This window comes from Coenobita brevimanus, chromosome 107 (assembly GCF_032717465.1).
Source record: "Coenobita brevimanus isolate Jiangsu-jjx chromosome 107, ASM3271746v2, whole genome shotgun sequence".
Taxonomy (NCBI): Eukaryota; Metazoa; Arthropoda; class Malacostraca; order Decapoda; family Coenobitidae; genus Coenobita; species Coenobita brevimanus.
The window spans coordinates 12,664,333-12,691,370 of NC_137060.1; the positions used below are offsets into that span (position 1 = coordinate 12,664,333).

The window sequence follows — 27,038 nt, forward strand, 5'->3', positions numbered from 1 at the left end:
GAAGAGAGGGAGTCTTTCTGGAATGATGTTGATGAGTGTCTGCAGAGTTTTGGAGCGAATGTGAATGTGGTAATGATGGGAGATCTGAATGCTAGAGTGGGAAATGTAGCATTTGAAAGTGTAGTTGGTATGCACGGTATCCCCAGAAGAAATGAAAATGGGGAACGAATGATAGGGATGTGCGTTGAGCGAGAGATGGTGATTGGAAATACGCTGTTTGAGAAGAAAGATATTTATAAGTATACATGGGTGAAACAGGAGGGTGGAAGGGTTGTTCAAAGAGCTTTGATGGATTATGTGGTTGTGTCCAGGAATGTAATAGGAAGATTGTTGGATGTGAGAGTTCTGAGAGGGGAGGGTGGAGGTATGTCTGACCACTAACTGGTGGAGAGAAAGTAAAGAGTAGGTAAGAGATGGGTGAGAGCTAGGAGGGTTAGGTGTGGCAGGGAGGTTTTGAAAGTGAGTGAGTTGGATAAAAGAGAGAAAATGATAGAGTATCAGGAGAAATTGAAAGATGAGTGGAATGCAGTGAAAGATCAGGAAAATGGCAGTGTGGAGGAGGAATGGCAGTTGTTTAAGAGTGCTGTGGTGGGGCATGCAGAAGAGGTGTGTTGTGTGAGACGTGTGGGTGGTGGTATACGAAAAGGAAGTGAATGGTGGTGCAAGGAAGTAAGTATGGCTGTAGCTGAGAAGAGACGTACATATGAAGTGTGGCTGCAGAGGAAGGATGAGGTGTCATATGAGAGGTATAAGGAAAAGAGGAATAGGGCGAGAAGGGCTGTGCGTGATGTTAATGTGGCAGCAGATGAGAGGTGGGTTAGGTGGCTGACTGAGAATGTTCAACAGAATAAGAAAATGTTCTGGAAGGAGGTGAAAAGGGTGCAAAAGGGAGAGTCTGGGAAGGAAGAGCGAGTAGAAGCAGAGGATCGAAAGATGTTAAATGAGATGGATGCAGTAAGGAAGAGATGGGCAGAGTATTTTGAAAGATTGTTAAATGTAGATGAGGAAAGGGCGGCTGAGATTGTGGTGGATGGAAGGGTGCAAGGAAAAAATGTGTTGAGAGACTTGAATGATTCCTTGATCACGAAGGAGGAGGTGGAGAAGGCAGTAAAGGAGATGAAAACAGGGAAAGCTGCAGGTATGGATGGATGTGCTGTGGAATGCCTGAAGGGTGGTGGAGTGACTATTGTTGACTGGTTAGTAAGATTGTTGAACGTGTGCTTTGTGAAAGGTATGGTGCCAGTTAACTGGGCAAATGCTTGTGTGGTCCCATTGTATAAAGGCAAGGGTAATAAGTATGAATGTACTAGCTTTTAAAGGTATAAATCTCTTGAGTGTTGTAGGTAACGTGTATGGTAGAGTGTTAATTATAAGAGTTAGAGAGGGGACAGAGGGAGTGATTGGTGAAGAGCAGTGTGGCTTTAGGAGAGGGAGACGATGCGTGGATTAGGTGTTTGCTGTGAGACAAGTGTGTGAAAAGTATTTAACGAAAAGCAAGGATGTGTTTTGGGCACTCAAGGATTTAGAGAAAACGTATTATAGAATTTATAGGGAGGCTTTGTGGACTGTTTCAAGATTGTATGGACTTGATGGTAGGTTACTAAAAGGGGTTAAGAGTTTTTATGTAAATAGTAGAGCGTGTGTAAGAGTGGGAAATGCTGTGAGTGATTGGTTTCCTGTGAGAGTGGGGTTGCGACAGGGATGTGTGATGTCGTCTTGGTTGTTTAATATTAATATGGATGGTGTTGTAAGGGAGGTGAATGTAAGAGTTTTAGGTGGAGGTATAAGTCTGGTGAATGTTGATGGTGGAGAGTGGAATCTGAAGCAGCGGCTGTTTGCAGATGATACTGCACTGGTGGATGATTCAGAGGAGAGATTGAGACAGTTGGTAGAGGAGTTTGGAAGGGTGTGTGAAAGGAGGAAATTGAAAGTAAATGAGAATAAGAGTAAAGTGATGAAGTGTACGAGGTGGGTAGATGGTAGGGGAATGAAAATAGTTTTGAATGGTGAGTTGCTTGAGGAGGTAGAGTGTTTTAAATATTTAGGGTCACATGTTGCTGTGGATGGAAGAATAGATGCAGAAGTGAAGTTTAGAATGAATGAAGTAGGAAAGGTGCTGGGAGGAATGAAAAAGGTGTTTAAATGTCATTCGCTTAGAATAGATGTAAAGAGAAGGCTGTATGAGGGTGTTCTGGTACCGACTACGATATATGGGGCTGAAACACGGAATATGGGTGTAGCAGAGAGGAAAAGGTCGAATGTAGTGGAGATGAGGTGTCTGAGGACTATGTGTGGAGTGACGCGTATGGATTGAGTATGAAATGATGATGTGCGAAGGAGAACTGGAGTTGTTTGAGAGATGGCTGATAGAGTTGAGCAGAGGGTGTTGCGATGGTTTGGGCATATGGAGAGAATGGATAATGAGCGATTGGTGAAAAAGATACCTAGATTTGATGTGAGAGGTGTAAGGCTGAGAGGGAGACCACGAATAGGATGGATGGACAGTGTGAAGAGAGCGCTGGATGTGAGAGGGATGTCTGTTGAGCAAGGAAGAGTGGCTGTGCATGACAGAAATAAATGGAGAGAAATTGTGAATGAATAAATGATGAAGCAGCCCTGAGGGGATATTCTCCCGCATTTGGTCTGATGAGCTAGTCAGGTCAGGTGCGGGTAAGGGGATGGGTCTATTATGATGTGGCGGGGGTAAACCAGCTCTGCTGTCGGGACCTGCTGCGGATGTCACTGATTGCACTGTGCAGTTGACCCTTGTGCGGTGTGGTGAGGTGAGGATCTTTCCTTTCTCCCCTTTGGGGCTAAGATATGAATGAATGTGTTTGAATGGATGAGTAAATGGGGAGTGTGTCGTCCTGTTTCGGCTACTTCCCTTTCCTTGGGGGAAGTAGCCTAGGTATATAGATATAGATAGATAGTTTTCCTCTTTCCTTGTATTTTAACCTCCTCCCATCTTTGTTCTTGTCTATCTTACCATCCAACTTGTCCGCGTAGCTTACGTACTCTTCTGGTTAACTGTTTGGCTCCAATCCCCGTTTTCTTCGCTCTTTACCGCCTCGTTCTTTTTCTTCTCCAGTTCACTTAATGCTTCTTTATCCCACTTTTTTAGCTATATTCATCCTGCCTGTCTAGCCTTCCATTCATATTGCCTGCCAATGACCTATTCCTTCCATTCTGCCAGCCTAGCACTTACCTTTCCTTTTGTTCCTCCCTACCAAAACAGTTTACTTTTTTGAATGCCTTCCATTATCTTGCTTGCCTATTTTTCCCAATGTCTTCTTTCTTTCACACTTGCCTACCTTTCTTCCCTCCTGCTTGACAGGCTATCCTAATTTCCCCTTCCTTGATGCCACCATAGTCTACCTTCCTAATTTTATCCACATTCCCATCAGACGTCTTCTAAAAGCTGAAAAACATTGTTTGCAGCGAGTATAAAATAAAAAAAGGAAGGTGCAATATGGAATGGCTCAAGCTTTTCTCTACGCTTTAGCCTTTTTGTCCTTACCATATCCCTACCACTCTATTTAACTATGGAGAATCTGTGCCATTGGAGAGGTTCGAAATAATCTTCATTAATCCTTCAACAGGAGGATCATTTCAATATTACTTTTATTTCTACCAGACAGATTTATTAAGCTTGTACGAGTTCCAGATGTAGTGAGCAGGGTTATTAAAGGATTTGCCTAACCTTTTCAGTTTGAAAAGTTTAACATTATCGTTTGGTGATAAAAATAAAAAAGTACCTCCTAATGAAAGTTTCAAGATCTTCCGCTGAGGATGAATCCTACTAATAAAAATGGTTGCCAAGTATGAGCAAAATATCTTTAAAAAGTCATGTTACTAATGTGCTTAAGTAACAGTATTTTGTGTTTCAGACTGTGTTGCAGTGACAATGGTTGGGGCTCGCTTTGTGCTGGTGTTGTTAGTGGTGGCGGTGGCTGTACCTCATCTGACAGCGTGAGTCTCTCTCTCTCTCTCTCTCTCTCTCTCTCTCTCTCTCTCTCTCTCTCTCTCTTAATACACTAAACGCCCTGGATTACATTGCATGTCTCAATGTGTGTGTCTGTATGTGTGTGAAAAGCATAACTCAAACGCTTCTGGTCGATTTTGAATCCAAGTTGGTGTAAGGGTTGAGGGTTAGACAAGAGGTTGACCTTTTTTTTAAGACATTTAAGTTAGTCAAGGTCACATTAAAGAGTCAGCTTAAAAGTTTTCATTCGTAATTGGTGAGAGCGTTGAGGGGAAGGCAAGGGTATAGAGACTGAACTGGATTATAGAACCATTAGTCATAGGGCAAGGGGAAGACTCGACCATGTGGGCCAAACCTTTCTCAGTTGATTGGGAAACGATTTTGAAAGCATTACGTCAAAAGTCATAAATACACAGTAACATCAGCTTAAGCAGTTTTCATCTAATGTGGACCAAACTTGGAACTGTGACTGTGGACCAAGATAGGATGCAGTGGAACAAAAGTATCCGGGGCCAGAATGCTAATCGTCCACCAAAACATAGTGGCTAAGGTCCAAGCAACCCACAAAACAATTTTGAAGAAAAGTAGTAAAACTCAAAGCAATTTAATCATTGAGCATCAAAATAAAGCCATTCCATATTAAAATATATATGGCGGCGAGCATATTAAAGAAATATATCGCGGTCAGCATTGGGCCATCTTTGGTCAAATTCTCGTCAAAAGTAATAGACTTCTGCACATCCCCAGAGTTCCTATTTCCTGAAGGTTTGCTGAAATTTTATTGACAACTTTTACGAAATATTTTACCAACACACACACACACACACACACACACACACACACACACACACACACACACACACACACACACACACACACACACACACACACACACATTGACAAAAACACTATCGCCTCAGCGGGACGACAATGATTCTATTATGAGATTACTCAGTGCAGCATAAGGTCATTGCCCAAAGTCAAATATTTGTCCCTGAGGTTGATTATATCATGTTTTTTTTTTTTTTTTTTTTTTTTTTCCAAATCTGGGCATAGACTTCACAGCCTGCTACCAAGGCCCAGTAGTCCTCCTACATACCATACACCTCTATATGTCACCACTTCGGCGCTAACACCCACCATCTATACTCAGTACATGCTAGGGCTGTCTCATACAGGACAAATACTTTTTCCATCTTTTTCCGCTCAAGTGTGCAATGTGTTAAGGATCACTTCCATTCCCACAGTCGATAATTCCGCTTATATGCCCTTCTCTGGATCCTATCCACACCACTGATTATCAGAAAATAAGATGATGACACTATGATGGTGACGATGATGTTGATGATGATGATGATGATATTGAAGACTGCAGTGATGATGAAATTGTAGTGGTGGTGTCCATGATGGTAATGAAGAAAGTGTACAATTGATTGTATAAAGCTTCCTATGTCCTGCAGTCAACTGACTTCTGTGAAAATTAGTGAGGAATTAGATAATGATGATGATGAATGGAAATAAATATCCTATTGGTGTACAGCATAGCTGTGTATCGACGCATAATATCACTGTTTATAACCATTCATTCATCTCTCTCTCTCTCTCTCTCTCTCTCTCTCTCTGTAGATAGATAGATAGATACGCAGATAAAGGTAAGTAGATAAATACATGGATAAATATGGATAGATATATTTGTCTACTTATCTATATCTATTTATCTATCTGTTTATCTGTCTATATCTATCTGTATGTAGCCTGTATCTATGCGTTTAGCCCATGTATCTATCTATTTATCTTTCTATATGTTATAGGTTTAAGGAAAAACTTCTTTTTATGTAACTTTATGATGATGTTGTGGAAATACTGACATTATTTTCTTCGGACAAGATTTTAGAGGCTGCAGCAGCTGATGCTGCTGATGGTGATGGTGATGGCTATGATGATAATGATGAACGCTATGATTATGATAATGAACATGTTTTGCAAATTGTTTTTCCATCCTCTTCTGTTTTTATTTCCCTTATTCTTTCCTCGTCCTTCTGCCTGCTGGTGACTTTACAATCCCTCTTCTGTCTTTTTTCCCTTCAAGCTTTCCTTTTCCTTTTGCCTGTGGGTGAGTGTATACTGACTGGCAAGCCAAATTGTCTCTTGTACACCAGGAAATCATTTACTAAGACACGGGGTAACAATATAACCAAATTTTGGCGCCTGGTGGTTTAGTGGGTAATTACGGCGCTCCAATCGGATTGAGCCGGTGAAGGATTATATCTAAGGAGTGATTGGAGTTTATTGCTCACGTAATGCCACTCAGGGATAAGTGAGACTGACCATGCTCATCTGAAATGTTAGGACCAACTTGCCTAGCCCCGGGATCTGACGCTCCTCATGAAGCAACACCAGATTAGATGATGATATAAATACACACATACTTTAAAAAGTCCTCCAAACTATCTTTGCTATATAAACATACGTTGAAGAATGATGAAAATACCTTGTAAAAACGGGAAACTTTATTGCATATATACTGCCTTTAAAAGTCGCAATTATCATAGAGAAAAGGTGAAATCAATCTTGCAAAAAATCGTACGTCTCACAGATTATTATTCATCCAGTGACCAACATCGAAAACGGTAAAAATAAGCTGGCAAAAACCTACACGTCTTAGTCCTCTCTCCTTCTTCCAGTGAACGGTATTTGTAAAGATAAAAATTAACGTACACAAGTGTTATCTCCGCCTCTCTCCTTCATCCAGTGGGGAGGAAAAACCTCAATGTATGCCTCCACTGGACTGTGCCGTAGTTCGCTGCGCTAAACCTATCTGCCCAGTTCCCGTGTACACCCCGCCCTGCAAGTGCTGTCCCATCTGCCCCAAGGTAGGAAGAGCACCTGAGAACGACTATATGAAGATATACGATAAACTGATGGAAGAATGAGGAGAGGAGACTCGAGAACTAGATGTAACGATAAAGGGAGTGTGCGATATACGTGGAATAATGAAGATATGTTTATGGAAAAGGTGGAATAGTAAATGGAGTGTTTGTGGAACAGGTGGCATCATGAAAAGAGTAATTATGGAAGAGGTGGAATGATGGAAAGTGTATGGAGGAGATGAAATGTCGAAGGGAATGTGTGTAGAAGAGGTGGATTGGTCAAATGAATGTGAATGGAAGAGATGTTAGAATAAAACAGAATATGAAGTGAAATGATAAAGCGCGTGAAAACATATATAACTCTGCTAGCAGGATTTGCGGCACAGTTGCTCTAACTCTTCCCACCCCATTATTATGTTGGAGAAAGTAAATTAGGATGATGACGAAGATGATAATGATAATAATGATGGATATTATGATGACAATCATAGTCACCTTTGTAGCTTTTGTAGTTTCAGTTCTCTTGCATCCCAGTACTAATACTTTCTCCTTTATCCCTCTCTCCCACGGACCTACCTACAACGTCCTTATGGTACGTATTATCTAATAGTACTTAGTGCATGAATGGGTTATTTGGCAAAATACTTGGTAACATGGAAATTCTATGCTTTGTTAAACACAGAACCTAAAGAACATGAGTGTAAAATGCCCATTATATTTAGATTATAATTTTTAAAAACCAGTATATAACGCTTCACTATCTGAGATTCACAGTAAGTTAAAATTTGAAATGTGCAATAGAAACCCTGACAGACTTCACACTGCTGCAACTCAATTTTTCTTGTCTTATACTGCCACAACACATAACTGCCGGAATTCACTTTAACACAACTCACACCACGGCACCTCACAGTGCCACACTTCACACATAATAAACACTACCGCACCTCACACTCCAACCCCACAATGCCACACCCGATAATGGTTAATCTGATTCTGCCACACCTAACACTGTTAAAGCCAACACTGTCATACTTCATACTGCTACAACTCATACTCTCAACCTTCACTCTACCACACTTCACAAACACGTCACTGTAATGCCTCACAATGTCATACCACACACTACCAAACCACATACCGTACTGTCAAGCCTAACACTGCCGTGCATCACACTGCAGCACCTCACACTGCCCACTTCCCAAAATGGACACACCCCACAGTGCCCAGAGGTCACACTACGCACATCGCACACTACTACAACCCTCCCTGCTCTCACCCTACACTGTCGGCACACTCCATATCGACAAATTGTCGCACCTCACAATGCCCCACACCATATTACCACGTCTCACTGAGTCATACCACACCCCACACTGTCTCATTTTGCATAATCAAACTTTACACTGTTACGCCTTACTGCCAAATCTCACATTCCAGCACATCACACTTCATATATAATATTGTTACACCCTCCATATATGTCTTACAAAGCCACACTTCACGTTACCACACTTCACACTCTCTGCCTGAATCTGCCTCCCCTAACTTAACCATATTGAAGACAGTCACGCCTCATGCTCTCACAGTAAATATTGTTACATCTTATACATATCTTGGACTACCACACCTCACACTGCTTGCTCTGCTGTGATTACCACACACACACACACACACACACACACACACACACACACACACACACACACACACATTGACAAAAACACTATCTCCTCAGCTGTACGACAATGATTTTATTTTGAGATTACACGGTGGAGCGTCAGGCCATTGGTCAAAGCCAAATATTTGTCCCTGAGGACGATTATATCACTTGTTTTTGTATTTATTTAATTTTTTTGTCCAACTCTGGCCATAGACTTCATAGCCTCCTAACAAGGCCCAGTAATCCTCCTACATACCATACACCTCTATATGTCACCACTTCGGCGCTAACACCCACCATCTATACTTAATACATGCTAGGGTTGTCTCATACAGGAAAAACACTTTTTTCATCTTTTTCCGCTCAAGCGTGCAATGTGTTAGGTTCTTCCAATTGAATTACTTCCATTACCACAGTTGAAAGTTCCGCTTATATGCTCTTCTCTGGATCTTATCCACACCATTAATTATCAGAAAATAAGATGATGTCACTATGATGATGACGATGATGTTGATGACGATGATGATGATAATGAAGACTGCAGTGATGATGAAATTGTAGTGGTGGTGTCCATGATGGTAATGAAGAAAGCGTACAATAGATTTTATAAAGTTTCTTATGTCCTCCAGTGAACTGAGTTGTGTGAAAATTAGTGAGGAATTAGATAATGATGATGATGAACGGAAATAAGTATCCTATTAGTTTACAGCATAGCTGTGTATCGACGCATAATATCACTGTTTACAACCATCCATTCATCTCTCTCTCTCTCTCTCTCTCTCTCTCTCTCTCTCTCTCTCTCTCTCTCTCTCTCTGTAGATAGATAGATACGCAGATGAAGATAGGTAGATAAGTACATTTATAAATATGGATAGATATATTTGTCTACTTATCTATATCTATTTATCTATCTGTTTATCTGCCTATCTGTCTATATCTATCTGTATGTAGCCTATATCTATGCGTTTAGCCTATATATCTATCTATTTATCTTTTTATATGTTATAGGTTTAAGTAAATGCTTCATTTTATGTAACTTTATGATGATGATGGTGGAAATACTGACATTATTTTGTCTGGGCAAGATTTTAGGGGCTGCAGAAGCTGATGCTGCTGATGGTGATGGTGATGGCTATGATGATAATGATGAACGCTATGATTATGATAATGAACATATGTTGAAAACTCATTATTATTGATAATAACTGTGTTATCTCCTACATCCTTCCTTCTTTCCATCATCTTCTGTCTTTCTTTCCCTCATTCTTTCCTCGTCCTTCTGCCTACTGGTGACTTTACACTCTATTCTGTCTATTTTTCCTTCATTCTTTCCTTTTCCTTCTGCCTCTTGGTGACTGTACATTGAGTGGCAAGCCAAATTGTTTCCTGTACACCAGGAAATCATTTACTACGGCTCGGGGTAATAATATAACCAAGGTTTTCCGCCTGGTGATTTAGTGAGTAATTACGGCGCTCCAATCGGACTGAGCCGGTGAAGGTTTATCTCTAAGGAGTGATTGGGGTTTATTGCTCACGTAATGCCAATCAGAGATGAGTGAGACTGGCCATGCTCATCTTAAATGTTAGGACCAACTTGCCTAGCCCCGGGAACTGACGCTCCTTATGAAGCAACACCGGATTAGATGATGATATAAATACACACACATACTTAAAAGTCCTCCAAACTATCTTTGGTGTGTAACCATATGCTGAAGAATGATGAAAATACCTTGTAAAAACGGGAAACTTTGTTGCATATACACTGCCTTTAAAAGTCGCAGTTATCATAGAAAAAAGGTGAAATCAATCTTGCAAAAAATCATAAGTCTCACAGACTGTTTTTCTTCCAGTGACCAACATCGAAAACGGAAAAAATAAGCTGGCAAAATCCTACACTTTCTTAGGCCTCTCTCCTTCTTCCAGTGAACGGTATTTGTAAAGATAAAAATAAATGTACACAAATGTTATCTCACCGCCTCTCTCCTTCATCCAGTGGGCAGGACAATCCTGAATGTAAGCGTCCACTGAACTGTCACCTCGTCCTCTGCGCTAAACCTATCTGCCCAGTTCCCTTGTACACTCCGCCCTGCCAGTGCTGCCCCATCTGCCCCAAGGTAGGAAGAAGCACCTGAGAACGACTGTATGAAGATAAACGAAAAACTGATGGAAGAATGAGGAGAGGAGACTCAAGAACTAGATATAACGATAAAAGGAGTGTACGATATAGGTGGAATAGTGAATATAAGTTTATGGAAGAAGTGGAATAGTGAAAGGAGTTTTTGTGGAACAGGAGGCATCATGAAAGGAGTAAATTATGGAAGAGGTGGAATGACGAAAAAAGTATGGACGAGATGAAATGTCAAAGTTAGTGTTTGTAGAAGAGGTGGATTGGTCAAATGAATTTGAATGGAAGGGATGTTAGAATGAAACACAACATGAAGTGAAATGATAAAGAGCTTGAAAACATATATAACTCCGCTAGCAGGATCTTCTGAATAGTTGCTTTATCTCCTCCCACCCCATTAATATGTTGGAGTAAAATATATTAGGATGATGACGAAGATGATAATGATAATAATGATGGATATTATGATGACAATCATAGTCACCTTTGTAGCTTTTGTAGTTTAAGTTCTCTTTCATCCCAGTACTAATACTTTCTCCTTTATTCTTCTCTCCCACGGACCAACCTACAACGTCCTTCTGGTACGTATTATCTAAAAGTACCTTGTGCATGAATGGGTTATTTGGTAAAATACTTGGTTAATAGGAAATACTATAATTTGTTAATCAGACAACCTAAAGAGCTAGAGTGAAATATACCAATTATATTTAGATTATACTTTTAAAACACCAGGATATAACGCTTCACTATCTCAGATTCACAGTAAGTTAAAATTTGAACTGTGCAATAGAAACCCTGACAGACTTCACACTGCTGCAACTCAATTTTTTTTGTCTTATACTGCCACAACACATAACTGCCGGAATTCACGTTAACACAACTCGCACCACGGCACCTCACAGTGCCACACTTCACACATAATCAGCACTACCGCACCTCAAACTCCAACCCCACACTGCCACCCCTGATAATGGTTTATCTCATTCTGCCACACCTAACACTGTTAAAGCCAACACTGTCATACTTCATGCTGCTACAACTCATACTCTCAACCTTCACTCTACCACACTTCACAAACACGTCACTGTAATGCCTCACAGTGTCATACCACACACTGCCAAACCACAAACCGTACTGTCAAGCCAAACACTGCCGTGCATCACACTACAGCACGTCACACTGCCCACTTCCCAAAATGGACACACCCCACAGTGCCCAGAGATCACACTACGCACATCCCACACTACTACAACCCTCCCTGCCCTCACCCTACACTGTCGGCACACTCCATTTCGACACACTGTCGCACCTCACAATGCCCCACACCATATTACCACGTAACACTCGGTCATACCACACCCAACACTGTCACATCTTGCATAATTAAACTTCACACTGTTACACCTTACTGCCAAATCTCACATTGTAGCACATCACACTCCCTTACATAAAACTGTTACACCCCCCAAACATGTCTTACAAAGCCACACTTCACGTTATCTGTCTCCCCACTTCACCATACCTAAGACAGTCACACCTCATGCACCCACAAAGAGTATTGTTACATCTTATACATAAGTTGCACTACCACACCTCTCAATGCTTGCTCTCCTGTGATTACCACACACACACACACACACACACACACACACACACACACACACACACACACACACACACACACACACACACACCAAACATTGCCACATCTCATAGAGACATAGCAAACCCATACCTCACACTGCCACACCGAACACACACTTAACATTCCCATACTTCACACCGCCACACCTAACACACACTAACACCACCATACTTCGCACTGCCACACAAAGCACACACACTTAACACTCCTATGTTTCACATTGCCACACCTAACACACGCTTAAAACCACAATATATCACACTCCCACTCGTAACACAGAATTAACGCTTCCATACTTTACACTGCCACATGTAACACACACTTAACACTTCCATATTTCAATCTGCCACACCTCATGCACAGGTCCAAACACAATTAACAACCTTATATTTCACATTTCCACACGTCACAGTCCCACCTAACACGGCATACCTCCTAACACCCGTTATACTCTGAAGACTAAAGGAGTTCTGAGAGCTTTACAGTCACTTCTGAATCCGACCCCGATGGCGATTGATTAAATACTCTAACTGTCATCAGAACGTGTATGCAGTATGAATATTATTAATCTAAGTGAATGACGATGTAATTACGTATAATCCCAGCATCATGTTTCGCGCACTAAAAACAACAGCAGTAAAATTACCGAACACCCCAAGGTTCCGATGACTCTCTCTTAGATGAATAAAATCTCTGGCATTAGCTGGAATAGAATGCTAGAGATGCCCCACTCATGAGAGGATTAGTGGCATCAGTAATGTATAAAACTCTGCTGTGAAATAATTACCGACCAATAGTCTGTTTATATATCTGGAATCTGATAATGAGCAACTATGTACGCTATTGGCGATTAAGGAAAGTTTCTTCACACAACAAAAACGATCATCACAAGTTCTCCAGATAATACAACGTTCGGGCGATCAATTCTGAAAAAGTGTCTTTGGTTTTGCATGAAAACGGTCGTCCTCTTTTTCACCCTCTTCATGTGACATTTATATATTCGATAGATTCTCATTATCCCCATCAGAATACTTATGTACAAAGATATATATATATATATATATATATATATATATATATATATATATATATATATATATATATATATATATATATATATATATATACCAATCAATCATTTCCTGTGGCACCCTCGGGGATGCATAGGGCCTCGATGAACTCACACCACCACATCCTATCTTGTGCTAACTCCTCAAGATCTCCCCAACACTCATCTCCAGCTTCCCGTCTCATTGTCCTCACCCACGTCTCTTTTGGCCTTCCTCTACCTCTCCTACCAAGTGCCACCCACCCTGGTGTACCTCGTACTATTCCCTGTCTCCTATACACATGTCCTAGCCACTTCCATCGTGAGAATCTAACATATTCATCGATCGGCTGCACTCCCGTTATTTCTCTAATTCTACTATTTGGTATCCTTTCCCACCACTTAACTCCTAATATTCTTCTTAGTGCTTTATTTTCAAACACCAAGAATTTATTTTCCATAGTCACTGTGCTGTACCAAGACTCGTGTCCATAAATTAAGATACTCCTAACCATTACCTTATAAAGTTTGATTTTTGTATGCACAGAAAAATTGTTATTATTCCAAATATTTTTAAGCATTCCCATTGCCTGATTAGCCTTCTTTAACCTTTCCTCGAATTCAAAGTTCAAAGAACCATCCTTGGCTAAATAAGTACCTAAATATTTAAACCTATCAACTTGCTTTACAACCATACCTCCAATTACACATTCCTGCGCATTTTCCATATTCATATTGATTATTTCAGTTTTTCCACAATTAATAACCAAACCCACCTTGCGACCTTCACTCACCAAACAGTCCAACACTCTCTGCATCTCTTCTGGCCCATCACAAATCAAAACTTTATCATCTGCATAATCTAAATCCAAAAGTTTCCTGTTCTCTCCCCAAAGTATACCTGCACCGGTTTCTGTTCCAACGCGGTTCATAATGTAATCAATGACCAATATAAATAGTAAAGGCGATAGAACACCACCTTGAATTACTCCGGACTTGACTTCAAACGAATCACTCAGACAACCATCAACCATCACTTTACAAAATGTGTCCTCATGCATGTTCATAATGACCCTCACAAACTCCTCTGGTATTCCATAATGTCTCATGATCTTCCCCATAGTCTCTCTCGAAACACTATCAAAAGCCTTTTCAAAATCAACAAAACAAAGACTTAACGGTACTCTCATTTCATTAACTTGCTACATCAAATGCCTAACTATAAAGATCTGATCATTGCAACCACGTCCCTTTCTAAAACCAGCCTGTTCATCCCTCAGAATACCCTCAACCACCGGCTCCAACCTATTTAACAACACTCTACTGAAAACTTTCAAAGCTATCGGTGACAAAGAGATTCCCCTCCAATTACCACATTCACTCAGGTCTCCCTTCTTCGGAACTTTAACAATTACACCATTCTTCCAAACTGATGGTAGTAACCCCGTCACCCATATCTTATTGAATAGCTTGGTCAAGATCATTATTAATCTATCCTCCTCCACTTTAAACATTTCCGGAAATAAACCATCCTCCCCTGGTGCCTTATTATTCTTTAACTGTTTTACTGCTTTCTCCACTTCTGCAAGCCTCAACTCTCCTGTTTCTATATTTAAATCTTCCTGAGCAGACGGTATATCCTCTTCTGGTGGTATTGGTCTATTAAGAACTGTCTCAAAATGCTCTTTCCATCTATTTTTAATATCTCCATCTTTGGTCAATAAATTTCCTTCCCTGTCTCTAACTGGTATTTCCTTGCGTTTACCTGCATTACCACTCAGTTCTCTAATCGATTCATATGCTATTCTTTGACTCTGTCCATCATTTTTGTTTATTAAGATTTCAGTCTCTGCAACCTTTTCACCCACACATCTTCTTTTATCTCTCCTAGCTAACCTTCTTACTTCTGAATTCAAACTCCAGTACGCAGCTCTTGCTAATTCAATCTCTCGTTCATCAACGCATTGCATCTCACTCCTCAATTTAGCCTCACCTCTCTTTTTTATCATATCTCACGTTTCCTCTGATATCCATTTCTTTCTCCTGAATCTATGTCTCCTTCCAATCGTACATTCAGCAGTCTCATGCAAAACTTTGTTCACATCGTCCCACATCTCATCTACACTTCTCTCCCCCTCTTCCAACGTTTCCAACACCAAAAACCTATTTCTGCATTCTAATCTGAATTCCTCCTTTTCTTCTCCTTCCCTTCTAAGCTTAACAATATCGTATCTACCAACACCAGATTTTTCCTTCTTCTGATTTTTTAAGTTTAAACCTTATTTTTGCAATGCTGAGTTGATGGTCACTACCAATATCCGCTCCCCGTTTAACATGAACATCTAGCAGAGAACTTCTATGCCTCCTACTGATAGCGATGTGATCAATCTGATTTTTATATTTTCCACACGGCGACACCCAAGTTGTCTTGTGTATATTGCGATGCTGAAAGAGTGTGCCCCCGATGACTAAGTCATTTGCTAGACAGAAGCTTCCAAACCTCACTCCGTTTTCACTCATCCTACTACCAACTCCCATCTTACCCATACATGCCTCAAATCCCTCATTTGAACAGCCCATTACTGCATTAAAGTCTCCAACGCAGATCAAAACATCATGTCTAGGTACCCTTCCTACTCCTTCTTGCAACTTTTCATAAAATGTGTCTTTCCTTTCATCGAGTGCATCATTAGTAGGTGCATAACACACAAACAGACTGATGTTGCCATGATTTGATTTAAACCGTGCGTATAACAATCGCTCATCTATAGGATCCCACTCACATAAAGCCTTATTTGCCTTACAACCCAGCAACAATCCTACTCCCTGATAATGCATTCCGTCCTGTCGACCAGATATCAATAAACGTATACCATCCTCCAAATCCAATAAGGCATATGGCCTGATGGAGTCCCTCCCGTTGTTCTCAAGAACTGTGCTTCTGTCCTTACATCCTAACTAGGCAAACTCTTTCGCCTTTGTCTATCAATATGTACCTTTCCTTCTTGCAGGAAGTTTGCTCTCATTGAGCCAGTCCCAAAGAAGGGTGACCATTCCCAACCCTCTAACTATCGTCCAGTTGCTCTAACATCCTGTATCTTCAAAGTTTTCGAGTCTATTTTTAATAGAAAAATTTTAAAGCATCTTTCCTATCACAACCTTCTTTCTGATAGTCAGTATGGGTTCCGTCAGGGACGCTCCACAGGCGATCTTCCCACCTACCTTTCAGACTCCTGGTCATCCTCCTATCGGGACTTTGGCGAAAGCTTTGCCATTGCACTATACATCTCAAAGGCTTTCGATCTAGTTTGGCATAAATCTTTAATTTCCAAACTGCCCTCTTACGGTTTCTATCCTTCTATCTATGCCTTCATCTCTAGTTTCCTTTCTAGTCGTTCTATAGCCCCTGTTATAGACGGCCATCGTTCTTCTCCTAGATCTATTAACAGTGGTGTTTCTCAGGGCTCTGTCCTATCACCAACTCTCTTCCTTTTATTCATCAATGACCTTCTAAGCTGTATATCTCACCATTTCCACTCATACCCTGATGACTCCACCCTTCACCTTTCCATTCGATTCCCAAAACGTCCATCTCAGCAGTTACTTCAACAAACAAGGGATGAGGCTATTGGACACGTAATGTCTGACCTGGCTCGTATCTTTAACTGAGGTAAAAAATAATCTGGTTGTTTTTAATGCATCAAAGACTCAGTTTTTGCACCAATCAACCAGACAAAATCTTCCACAGGTATACCCACTAATGCTTAATAATATTCAGCTTAACCCTTGCATCATCGCTGAACATGCTTGGGGTTACATTTACCCGGGACTTATCTTGGAAAGATCATATTACATCTCTTGTGAAATATGTTTCAAAGTGATTTGGTGTGATAAGCCGACTCCGTTCATTCTTTACCCCAGCACAATTATTGACTCAATACAGGGGTTTTATCCGCTCCTGCATGGAGTACAACTCTCATGTGTGGGGGGGCTCCCCACATACAGCTCTTCTCAATAGGGTGGAGTCAAAAGCTTTTCGTCTTATTAACTCTCCCCCTATTACTGACTCCCTTCAACCTCTGTCTCTTCGCCGCACTGTTCCATCTTTATCTCTTTTCTATCGCTACTTCAATGGTCACTGTTCTTCTGAACTGTCTGGATGCATTCCTCCACCTCTACGATGGACGCGTAGCACCCGTCTAGCAGAAAACTCTCACCCCTTTTCTGTCCAACTGTCTAATGCAAGAGTTAACCGTTACTCCTAGTCCTCCATTTATGCAACAGGTCAACTCTGGAACTGTCTCCCTCTGTATTTCCTGCTTCCTATGATCTCCAGTCTTTCAAACGCAGAGTGGCCAGGCATCTCGAAATGAATGGATCTTGAATTTGGCTCTGTCTTGTATTTTGTTTTTCTCTTGGAAGGAACAGCTTTGCGGGCTCGTTGCCTTTGGTTCCTTCTTCCTCACATATATATATATATATATATATATATATATATATATATATATATATATATATGTATGTATATATGTATATATAATATATATATATATATATATATATATATATATATATATATATGTATATATATATATATATATATATATATATATATATATATATATATATATATATATATATATATATATGGGGAGGCGGTGGCTGAATCGGTAGAGAGGCGGCCTGCAGTCCTGATGGACCCAGGTTCGAATCCTGGCTGGGGCAGGGAACAGTTTAAGGATTTGAGTTTCATAAAAGCAGACTTGCCTGATCTACCAGATAACCCGCCGACATGTCATAAAAGTACCCCTGCTAATACCAATACACCAGTCCTGTATGAGACAGCCCTAGCATGTATTCAATATGGACGGTGGGTGTTAGCGCCGAAGTGGTGACATGTAGAGAGGTGTATGGTATGTAGGAGGACTACTGGGCCTTGAGAGCAGGCTGTGAAGCCTATGCCCAGAAGTCGCACACATAAATATATATATATATATATATATATATATATATATATATATATATATATATATATATATATATATATATACGGAGCCTCTGTGGTTCAGTGTGCTTTTTCGTACACTGAAGAACGAAGGTTGGCGCCCCGCCAGAGTAATAAACATTGGGAACGTTCTTCTCGCCACGTACTGCTTGGCGGACATCAAAGGTGCTGTGGTTGAACCAGTGTCGCATACTATAAAGTATGCTTGCACCCATTCGGCTTGCACGGGCCGATTACACTTGGTTCACAGACTGCACACACATCCAAAACCACTGCATCACTAGAATTATACTTACAAGCACTTCTCACCCTACAGTACATACAATCTCTGTTAGAGAGAGAGAGAGAGAGAGAGAGAGAAATAAATCATAACTGCCTTGTGAAATTCATATAACGACGAGAGCAGTGAAACGTGAATTAACGCAGTGACGGAGCAGCTCATCCAACGTGTAAGACTATACGACACAGGAAATTATCAGGAAATTATTTTCACAAACACCGTCTTTTACTAGTTATTATTTCACAGTTATAAGTTCACCCTCATGATTCGTATGTGGATATCAGACTGTATTGGTTTTTTTTTTTTTTTTTTTTTTTTTAATGCAAGATGATATATAGGAATGAGTAAAGTGTTTTTGAGGAATAAAATGTTTGAATATTCACCAGTTTCTGCTATTTTAAAATCATCCACATTATAATATTCATAAATCAGAGTCTTCAGTCGGCCTCATGGAATAGATTCCATTTACTCAATAGGTCTCTTTTCGTATCAGATAATGGACTGTTTCACAAATATTACCGGATAAAGAATTGAACTTAATTTGTTTAGAGAAACTCTAATTTCAGAGCTCCTCTCGGCATTTTCTGGAAGAAAAATTAAAGCTATATTTAATCCCTTAGGAGTGAGTGGTACAAACAAGTTTGTGGCAGTAGACCGATATTAAGGTTGTGCAGACGTAGACATGTCGCCTCGAATACACAGTTTTAAGTACCAGACCCAGTATCACTGCTTTTATGGTACTTTCTTATTTCATCTTAACAATTTCAGACGAAGAAAGTCATTTGAATATTACTCTTGCTACCTTCAAACTGTTTAAAGAGATGAGTCTTCATGATCCTTTTATCATGACAGGTTTCCCGTAAACTGAATAAGATATTAAGGAAGCGTAAAAATACACCACAGAAATGTTTAATTGTGGTGAGGTATAATATTTAAATTCTGAGCCAATTGTATAACCTTTAACTTTCACTCATCACTTAGTCAGAATCAGGATCTTCCATGACAATGCTCGTCTCCCATGAACTCATTTGTCCGAGTACGCCATCTTTATTTTCTTGTTCCTACTATAAGACTTTTTTTTTTTTTTTAATTCAGCTTAGTGAAAGAACTTCGAAGTGAACGGATGCATATAAGGCTCTCATTAGGTCAATAATATCATCATAAAACAACAAGATATACAAAATAGATTACGTCTTATGTTTAAAGGAGCATAATGAATTCAACAGTGTGATGACTCACTTGCAGGTCACCAGAAGCGCAGGATGGCTGAACTTCCTGAAAACTAAGGCAGGATGACGGAGAATAGGAATGACGGAGTCTAACAGACAATGAGTGAAAAGCAAACCTTATATTCTTGTCAATAAACACTGGACAGTTTTAAATGTTTAATTTTCCCTTTGAATAGATATGGAGGACGTTGTTATTGCTGCTGTATTCTCGGTTAATGTTGCTGTTGTTGTTGTTGTTGTTGTGTCCCTTGGTGCAACTGGATATTTCCACAATGGACTGAATGAATTCGGCCACTCCCACCGGGCAGTCCAATGGATCTGTGGTGTATGTAACGATGAGGAATTGCTTTGTGTTTTGACTGAGATGGATGAAGGGTGTGTAGGAGTCATGAGCAGAAAAAGCTATGAACATTTGACAGGAAATCTATCAGCAGACTAGCAAATGATAATGGATCATAAATCCACTGACTTGTCACTCAAACCCTCAATGTTTTTACAGCCTCACCAAACCCATCAACCCCGAACTAGATCAAGCAGTACTTCGGTAACGCACAAACGATTGGAGCTACACAAGCACATTCTTAAGCCTAGTCCAACTTTTATCTATTTATTTTTATTTTTATGTACAGTACAGTCGGCAGGATGGTAGTAGTTATCTCTGAACGTATTATGTATTATGGTGGAATGAAGAAGGCCGAAAACAAGTCTGAACCTTAAACTGCAGGAAAAGGGGTGGCCTGTAGAGGCGGGTGAGACTGATGATGAGTTACGCCATAATGGCTTGGAATGGTGATAAGTTGTGACAGAGATTCAGAGAGGTATAGAGTACTGAGAGAAAGGTTTAGAAGAGATATATATACAGTAGTTACTGACTGGCGACGAATTGTGATGGCAAGGACTGGAGGGGCTGGGGAGAGTGGAGATGAGGTGTGATGGCTCTTATTGGTTGCACGGTAACTTATCAATGACTCTTAGGCATTTAAGTATACTGTTAAATAAAACTTATGGTCTGCTCATAAATATACACCTACAGTGTCTTAAACTTACCTTTCTCTTTATTATATCAGTATTCTCTCTCTCTCTCTCTCTCTCTCTCTCTCTCTCTCTCTCTCTCTCTCTCTCTTTCTCTCTCTCTCTCTGATAGTATATATATATATATATATATATATATATATATATATATATATATATATATATATATATATATATATATACAGTATATAAACTTGAATATCGATAGATTAAATTCTACCAATACTGATAAGAACAAAATAATGATATATTTCTATCGACATCAGGGCAAGTTGGAATATCATGGCTTTAATATTGAGAAGGAAAATTATTGTAAAACGTGAACGGGTAACCAGACCGTCCCAATCAAATAATAATACTGATATTCATGAATATGATACATATCCTTCGTTACGAGGGAATGGTCAGAGAAGTAAAATATAGTGTAACCTACACTGTTTCACTTTTAGCTCTTTGATTAAGGTGACCAATTTTAGTTTGATTTTGCCATCACCTGGCAACATTTGTTGTTGTTGTTATTCTTGCGCTACCCCAGTCTGTCTGATCGAGCAGACCTATAACCCGCAGGCAAGCAAAAGCCCTTACAAGGTCGTCCCATACAGTGAAGCTATGTTACCAAGCATCTGACAGCGCCTCGCCACAGCGAGAAGCAGATATTACTGTAGATATTACTGCTAGAGCAAAACAGGCAGATGTTGAGGAAAATCATCTTCATCGTCTTCACTTGCTGAACTTGTACTACAATACAATTCAATTTCACAGGAGTCAGTGCATGAACTTGGTCCCGGTATTGTTTGTTTTCTACTCGGTTGTTTTACATTTCTTTTAGTTGTGGTAGCATCTAAGGATCCAATAACCATTTTTCTCTTTGTTCTCTGGTCCACTAAATATTCATGCTCCATTTGTTGTACTCTTTTCTCCTTCTCATACTTGCATGTCTTGAAGTCCTTACATTTGCAAGCTGCAATATCAAATAATCTGTCCAAAGCATCTTTTTGAAAAGCTTGTACTTTCTCTTGGTAAGTCTTAATGTCCTTCCATTCTCTTCCTGGCTTTTGTAATATTTTGTATTTGTTGTGATAGCTTTTCAACATCTGCCTAACTCGTTCATCAGACACAGTTGGAATTGAAGCTCGCTGCCACACAGACTTCACCTTTCAAATGACAGCAACACTTATCTCAGAAAATGTTGGCTCCTTTTTAGAAGTCTTCAGATTTTGCCGTACATACAAATAATACCTCATTACATCATGATATGCTGGGAGAGGGTTCATATTAAAATCATCTGGTGTCCCAAAAATGGGACACATACATGCAAGTCTTGTTTCGTGGCAGGCCATCCTTTGAATCAAATCAGACCTTTCTGTAGGGAGCAGACAAGTAAAGACAAGTAAACATACATAAAATAACAGACAAGTAACGACTGACTGACAGTGAGAGAAGAGGAAACATGTAGTGACATGTCATGACATGAAGCCTATCTGGGGAGGCAGAAGATATTAGACTACAGCACTGAGACTTGAAATATAGACATTCATGTTGCCCAATAGTATATTTTCAACTATTAGAAGCGTTTTTGGCTCTATTGTGATTATTAGAAATATTATGAAAAAATGGCTATTTCAGGAAAATTTGTTTATAAACAGATGCTTTGGGGAGGCAGAGGATATTACAGTATTTAGTAAAGAGCAACTTTTTTCTGTATGTTTAGGAAGCAAACTAGAAAGTATTTATAACTATTGCTATATGATTTATGCCCTGCTTAGTATAGATAAAAAGTCTAAAATGTATCATATATTTTCTTGAATTTTGCAAAGTTTGTGCACCTTGGGGAGGCAGAAGATATTGTTGTAGAAACTTGATATTTCACAGGAATTTTTTTCTCATAGGTACACAACTTTTGAACACTATTGGATTTTGAATATCTAAAAAAGTGTAAAAACGATCCACCCTAATCTATCTATTTATCTATCTATCTATCTATCTATATATATATATATATATATATATATATATATATATATATATATATATATGTGTGTGTGTGTGTGTGTGTGTGTGTGTGTGTGAAAGAGAGAGAGAGAGAGAGAGAGAGAGAGAGAGAGAGAGTAAAAAGTTGGAAAATACTCTGAAAAACGTATTTAATTACGAGTTTTCAGCCCACACCATGCCAGCATCAGGCATTTTAATTGTCTTATATCGTCAGCATGATTAACAGTTAATATATAAAGATGCTATTTGGCTCTGTATCATTTTATTGTTTTTACTTGGAGGGAACAATTTGCTGGCTTCTCCCTTTGGTTCCTTCTTCCTTGCATAAAAAAGTAAAAGTAAATCCAAAGCTCCAACTAGCTAAACCCAAATCCTCCTCCCAGTAAAATATAACAAAGAAAAATGTCAAGAAACACGCAGAATAGACCCTTGTAAGTTATCATTGTCCACCCTGCATCATGTATTTCCTACCCCCACTGCCACACCGCCCACACCAGCAGACTGAGTAGTCCCCGCAAGACGCCATGGAAGCCGCTAACGAAGCTCAAATTACGGACCATCCTGTAAATATAAATTGGCTCGTTAATTACCTGTATCAAGTTGCATACTGATCGCTAATTACCGCATGATATATTTGCCTCTAATGAATCTCTAATTACGGGTTATACTGTATATATATAAAATTGCTTGTCAATTACCTGTATCAAATTGCATCTTGATCGCTAATTACCGCAAGATATATTTACCTGTAATTGCCAGTCCATTTTAGTTAATCAAGGTGGGTTAAATAGAGATGTGTATCAGGTGTAATGACCGCTGTTGGATTTTCTTAGCCCAGTAACGAGAGGACCCTCATTAACCCTTTCAGGCAGATGTCGTAATTAGGAGTTTTGGCGTAGTATTTAACTCTCTCTCTCTCTCTCTCTCTCTCTCTCTCCATTTTTTCGGCTCGCTTTCTGTTCCCTAGACCGGAAGGGACTTTTTCTGAAGGGTTTAGGCTCACACACACACACACACACACACACACACACACACACACACACGTATGATAAAATAAGGAAGGAAGACGAATCATTATGAGCATGACTTAGTTATGTTAGAACACACATAGATGAGTAAACACACACACACACACACACACACACACACATACATATATGATAAATTAAGGATTTAGAAGAGTCATTACGAGCTCAACTCAGTCCTGTTATAACACACACACACACACACACACACACACACACACACACACACACACACACACATGTATGATAAATTAAGGAAGTTATAAGAGTAATTACGAGCTCGACTCAGTCCTGTTAAAACACACACACACACACACACACACACACACACACACACACACACACACACACACACACACACACACACACACACACACGCACACACACACACACACACACACAGTAGTAGTAATTTTTTGACAAACAACACAAGTCATAAAATGGCTCAGTTCACATGACAATTTTATGGTTGTCCATAATGATACTAAAGAACAAATTAATCCTTAGAAGGCAATATATAACAATTACATATTAATATGAAGTACCTCGTATACAAAACTACACAATTCATATAAATGAGTTCTCTCATTAAATAAATCACTGATATCAGAAAAATTCAACATTGGGTACCTTTCACGACACTGGGAAGACAATGAGCAATCAATCAATACATGTTTCTCACTCTGAATAGAACTACCATCACACTGACATACACGTTGTTCCGGCGGTGTGCGGCTCCTCCTTCCCACCTCCACTCTAAGGTTATGAGACATGAGACGCAGTCTAGTACATGCCTCACGTTTGTAATCAGGGATAAATATTTTAGTTGTATATATCTGGTGCACGGTTATAGTCGGGTTCATGTCCGTAATATAGTTTGTGAGCTTCGTTGCACCCTGTGCCTTTCTGGGCATATCCTCTTTTATTTTTTTCAGTGGGTTCACGGTGTCAGTATCCACACATCTGTCCAGAAATCGATCGCCGGGAGTATTCGTGGCTCTGCACATACGGTACACAGAATGGAATGGTTCATCAACGTCTATATGATCCTGTTTTGACTTTATGAAACTAGACCTTCTTTTCTCAATTACTGCTCGCACGGGGGGGATGCCTGCCTCCACCATACACATATTTATACTCGTGTTTCTACGAACGCCCAGTAGGCACTTCACGAGTTTATTGTACTGTTTTTCAATTCCCTTCGTTCTATTCGTCAGCCCCGACTCAGAGCCATACAATAATGATGTCGTCACCGCAGCATCAAATACCATTCTTTTGTATATAAATGGCATTTGTGTATTGCTTGCACAAAATATCGAGAATTTATTCACAACTGCATCACACGCAGTTTCATGCCGTGCCATAGCTGACTCGCTTTTCCCCGAGTCAGTGAACCAAGTACCCAGATACAGATATTCCGGGACATAATTTACACTTATTTCACCACTCGACTAGGATCGCCTATCCCACTCCTGCCCATTAATTACACAAAATTTTGTTTTCTTCTCTAACTTTCATACCGCTTTCACTACAAAACTGACAGACAACAGTAAGCTTCTTTTCACACATATCTCGACTTGTAGCTAGTATGACAGTGTCGTCCATTAACGACAAGCATGCAGATTACCTAAAAAACCATCAACTCCCACTGTATTCTTTAACATCCGTAGCATCTGATCAACATATCTAATAAACAGCAAACAACTCGACGGGGCCCCCTGGCGAACGCCGATAGATGACTCCATGACTGCTGACCTTAAAATATTCTTAGTGCACACATACATCCTTTTTATAGCTCTAGTCATACAAAATCTACACCCTAATGCTTTCAGACACTCCATCAGCCTCGACCGGGGGACTCTGTCATAAGCTTTACTAAAATCTATAAATAACACATATAACTTAAATTTCTTGTACAATGCATAGTTACATAACAATCTTAAGCTTAGAATCTGTTCAATACAACCTCTGCCTTTTTGAGCACCCACTTGACAACCACACTGCACCACCATTTCAACCTATTATATATGAGCATGTCATAAATCTTGGCAAGCGTGTCCATAATGCTAATTACTCTATAATTACTACACAATAAACGATTACCAGATTTAAATAACACTACTAACTTGCTATAACACCAAATTAGCAGGTAACTTCCACATATGAACACTGTGTTAAAAATAGTCAATAAAAACATTAGCTATGGTAGTGGTAACTTTTTTTACAATACCTGGGCACAGTCCACTGTAACATTTATTTACATTCATGCCATTTAATGCCTGGTCTAATTCACTGGATGAAAAAGGACCATCTAACACGGGAATATAATGGAACATTTCCTACATCTTCATTTTCAAGATTTCTTATATTTGGTGGTTTCAATAAATCCTCAAAATGAGTTTTAAATTGTTCCTCTGTCGGCTGTTCTGCATAGCCATTAACACTTCCTTTCCAGTTAATGGACTTCCAAATTAGTTTACTGTCATTAGTATCTAACAGTCTTTTCCACCGTGGGTGTTTCTTCCCATGAGTGTGTTATAGTGGGTTGTTGCTTAGTGCAGCCGGCAGCTGCCTCCGTAATGATGCGGCAGCCCTACGAGAGCACGGCAGCCACGTCCGCAGCCCCGTCGTCCAGCACCACGTCTGGCGGCGACATTTGCTGCAGTACGTCTGTTAGGAGCTCCATGTCGACATTCTTGTAACATACGCTCTTTTGTAGTTTATGCTGATTATTAATTCTGTAGTACGATTGTCCAAGCGAGGATGCTCTCTGGAGTAACTGCGACGGTGACACCGTTCTTTGGTCATCAACTGTCAATGTGACACACAGAGGGGCATGGTCGGAACCTTGGATATCCCGCTGCACTCTCACTTCTCTTATCAGGTCAATACATTCCCCTTTAACAAGACATACATCAATTTCCGACAGCCATGTCTGACACCTTTTAAAGGATAAATCACCCCCAAGTTGTCTTCCTTTATAGTAGAGGTGATTCGCCACGACCACTGCATTGCTGTGACAGATATTCATTAATGTTCTGCCGTGGCTGTTTACCATTTGATCTTTAACATCTTTGTGTTCGTAATACTGACCACAATCATTTTTTATATGTGGTACACCGACTCGTGCATTCAAATCACC

General features: G+C 39.9%; 1 protein-coding gene across 1 annotated transcript in view; it reads left to right on the top strand.

The window, feature by feature from the left end:
- LOC145416618 (uncharacterized) overlaps positions 1-27,038 on the top strand; it is a 117,322-nt gene that overhangs the window by 2,158 nt on the left and 88,126 nt on the right. The window contains exons 2-4 of the mRNA XM_080285551.1: positions 3,888-3,969; positions 6,735-6,855; positions 10,516-10,629. Coding sequence (XP_080141677.1) covers positions 3,905-3,969; positions 6,735-6,855; positions 10,516-10,629 — 300 coding nt within the window. The 5' untranslated portion in view covers positions 3,888-3,904. The remainder of the gene's footprint in view (positions 1-3,887; positions 3,970-6,734; positions 6,856-10,515; positions 10,630-27,038) is intronic.